The sequence below is a fragment of the Helobdella robusta genome (genome assembly GCF_000326865.2).
Source record: "Helobdella robusta unplaced genomic scaffold HELROscaffold_7, whole genome shotgun sequence".
NCBI classification, from domain to species: domain Eukaryota; kingdom Metazoa; phylum Annelida; class Clitellata; order Rhynchobdellida; family Glossiphoniidae; genus Helobdella; species Helobdella robusta.
In genome coordinates, this window is record NW_008705398.1 from 3,274,659 (window position 1) to 3,277,500 (window position 2,842).

General features: G+C 32.1%; 1 protein-coding gene across 1 annotated transcript; it reads right to left on the reverse strand.

The window, feature by feature from the left end:
• Positions 1–1,164: 1,164 nt before the first annotated feature.
• On the reverse strand, positions 1,165–2,636 carry HELRODRAFT_164981 (hypothetical protein; the record flags this gene model as incomplete). The annotated part of the gene is made up of 5 exons (XM_009030892.1): positions 1,165–1,348; positions 1,535–1,609; positions 1,790–1,913; positions 2,078–2,174; positions 2,595–2,636. 5 exons carry the CDS (start codon positions 2,634–2,636, stop codon positions 1,165–1,167), a joined length of 522 nt encoding a protein of 173 aa, XP_009029140.1.
• Positions 2,637–2,842: the final 206 nt, after the last annotated feature.

Here is a 2,842-nt window from a genome sequence, read left to right on the forward strand (position 1 = left end):
AATACAACTTCTGACTGTATTGCATATCTGGTCAAGATCAATAATTTTGGCGCTTTCCAGAATACATTTTTTGTAAAATTTTTAACTTTTTCTTTAGTGTCACGCTTCATTGGATGGTAGTTTTTTTTAAAAACTTTTTATCACATCAACGGCTTTTTCAACATTCACAAATCCATCTCCCAACTTTAATGACTCGGAACCCAATTTTTCAAATTAGAGTGATGAAATAACAAATTTAATTTCATTTAATTAAATTAAACCAAACAAAACAATAAAAATCAAACGAATCTTCAAAAGCCTCCACGCTCACAACTGAAGGAAGAAGAAAAATGAACTCTTGCCAAAGATAATAAATAAAAGTATTCTGAAGATCTAACAGTATTTATTAAAAAAAAAATTTTTTTTTAATTTATTCTTAAATGTACGTAACGGAAATTTTTACTAACACTTGTTAAAATAATATTAGGCATACAAAAAATTTTTTGAACATATTTTTTCGTTCGCACGCCTTACAGCAGTCTAACAAGTTCATGGTCGGCGTGTACGCCCAATAGACTTGTGCTATAGGGCGTGCGGAATCGCACAGCGAATACGCCGCTGAGATGCTATAAGGTGTGCGGGTTGAACGTGTTAATGCTATATAGCGTGAGGCCGCACGCCGAATTCGACGTTGAGATGCTATAAGGCGTGCGAATCACGAACGGGTGAATACGATGTTAGAAATTATATATCGTGAGGAATCCGCACGTCGAAATGTTATAAGGCGTGGGAATCACGAGTGGGCGAATACGACGTTTTGACGGTGAAAAGCGTGAAATTCGCACGCGAATTCAACGTTGAGATGGCCGAAGTTTGTAAAACAAAGTTTATTTTGACGATACAGGACGCAGTCAAAGCGCAAAATTTGATGTTTATTAAGACAATATAAGGAATTTTTGTTATAGAATGACAACTTTTAAAATAAAAAATTTATTATATCAAGTGTCATATAGTAACACACACAGACAAACACACATATTTACACAGTAATGCACATGGGTACATTGTTCATGTGTTAAGACGAAACAGTTACCAAAAGACCTAAGATAGTTATATAAACACTGTCGACAAAACCATGGTCCTTCGGTAACCTTTTCATTTCAACACATGAACAATGATACCAGTTTATGCAGCCATCACACTGCACCCAAGAAGTTCGAGTTGGGTTGTCTCTTGTTTCAAGGTGGACATATTAGCACGGTCATCTGTGCATCTTGGACCAATTATTTCTTTAACGTCGTTAATTGATGCTATGCAATCCGTTTGAACATAGTTTTTGGCTGTTTCTTCAGATAAAACCCATGAGAGTCTGAGTTGATCTTGCGCAGACAGACACAAATTTTCAAATGTAAGTTTGCGTTGTTGAAACAGTTGTTGTTTCCTTTTTGCTGGACGTCCTTTGCGCTTGATAGCAACAAGATACAGAATGTTTGAATTGGCAGCTTGTCCATTTTCTAACCTGTAAGTTATCAGCAATATCATCTTCTATGATTACTGGTTGACTGCCACTGGCCACATGATCTGCAACATTCTCCTGTTCACTGCTGCTTGATACGTCATCTTCAACAGCCTGGTAATTTAATTAATTATTATTATGTCATATATTTTTAACTACTTGCATATTGTTTTTTGACATAGTGATATAAAATGTACTGTTGCAGACTAATTGGATTTGTCAGTGTGATTTGTAATGTACTTTTTTGACTATCTATCTACCAAGTAAATTAATAAAACAAACAAACCAACCAACCTCAATCTCAACAACTGAAGGAATGTCTTGCAAAAAAGAACTTTTTCCCATGACCCATCTTTTGCCTTAGCCTCGACATCCTTCAACCAGGCGAACGCTTTTAAAAATTTGCTTTCTGGCAACTCTGATGCAAATTTGCAGACGGTTTAACATTTCCATAGTGGTTACAAACCTCCCTAATGCAATACCCATTGTCAAATATACAAAAATTAACATTGTATAAAAATTTTAAATATTTATAATAATTGAACTTAAGGCTTGAAAATATTTTATAAATATAAAAACAACCTCTGACTGTGTTGCAAATCTGGATCAAGATCAACAATTTTGGTGCTTTCCAGAAAACATTTTTTGTTAAAATTTTTAACTTTTTTTTACTGTCAACCTTCATTGAACAGTAGTTTTCTTTAAAAAAAAACTTTCTATCACATTAACAGCTTTTTCAACATTCATAAATCCATCTCCTAACTTTAATGACTTGGAACTCATTTTCTCAAATTAGAGTGATAAAATAACAAATTTAATTTTATTTAATTAAATTAGATCAAACAAAACAATAAAAATCAAGCGAATCTTCAAAAGCCTTGCCGCTTACTACTGAAGGAAAAAGGAAATTGAACTCTTGCCAAAGATAATAAATAATAGTATTATGATGCGCCCCAATAAAAATTTATTTTAAAAAATTTTTTTAATTTATTTTCAATTGTAAGTAACGAAAATTTTTACAAATACTTTTTAAAATAATATTCGGCATAAAAAAATTTTTGAACATTTTTTTCGAATGCACGCTTTATAGCAGTCTAACAAGTGTAAAACGTGAGATAGGTACTCCTATGGTATCGTCCATGTTTACAAACAATCATAATGTACTTTTAATAAATTAACTCCGCCCATTTTGAATTATCTAGCGCTTGATTATTTATTTATATCTAATTGAAAATAATTTAGTTAGGTAAGTTTTTTAGATCATTACTTGTTAAATAGTTGAAACAGTGAACATTAAATAAAAAAAAGTTAAAATATGAGTAAATTTCTGTTTTGATAACTGATAAC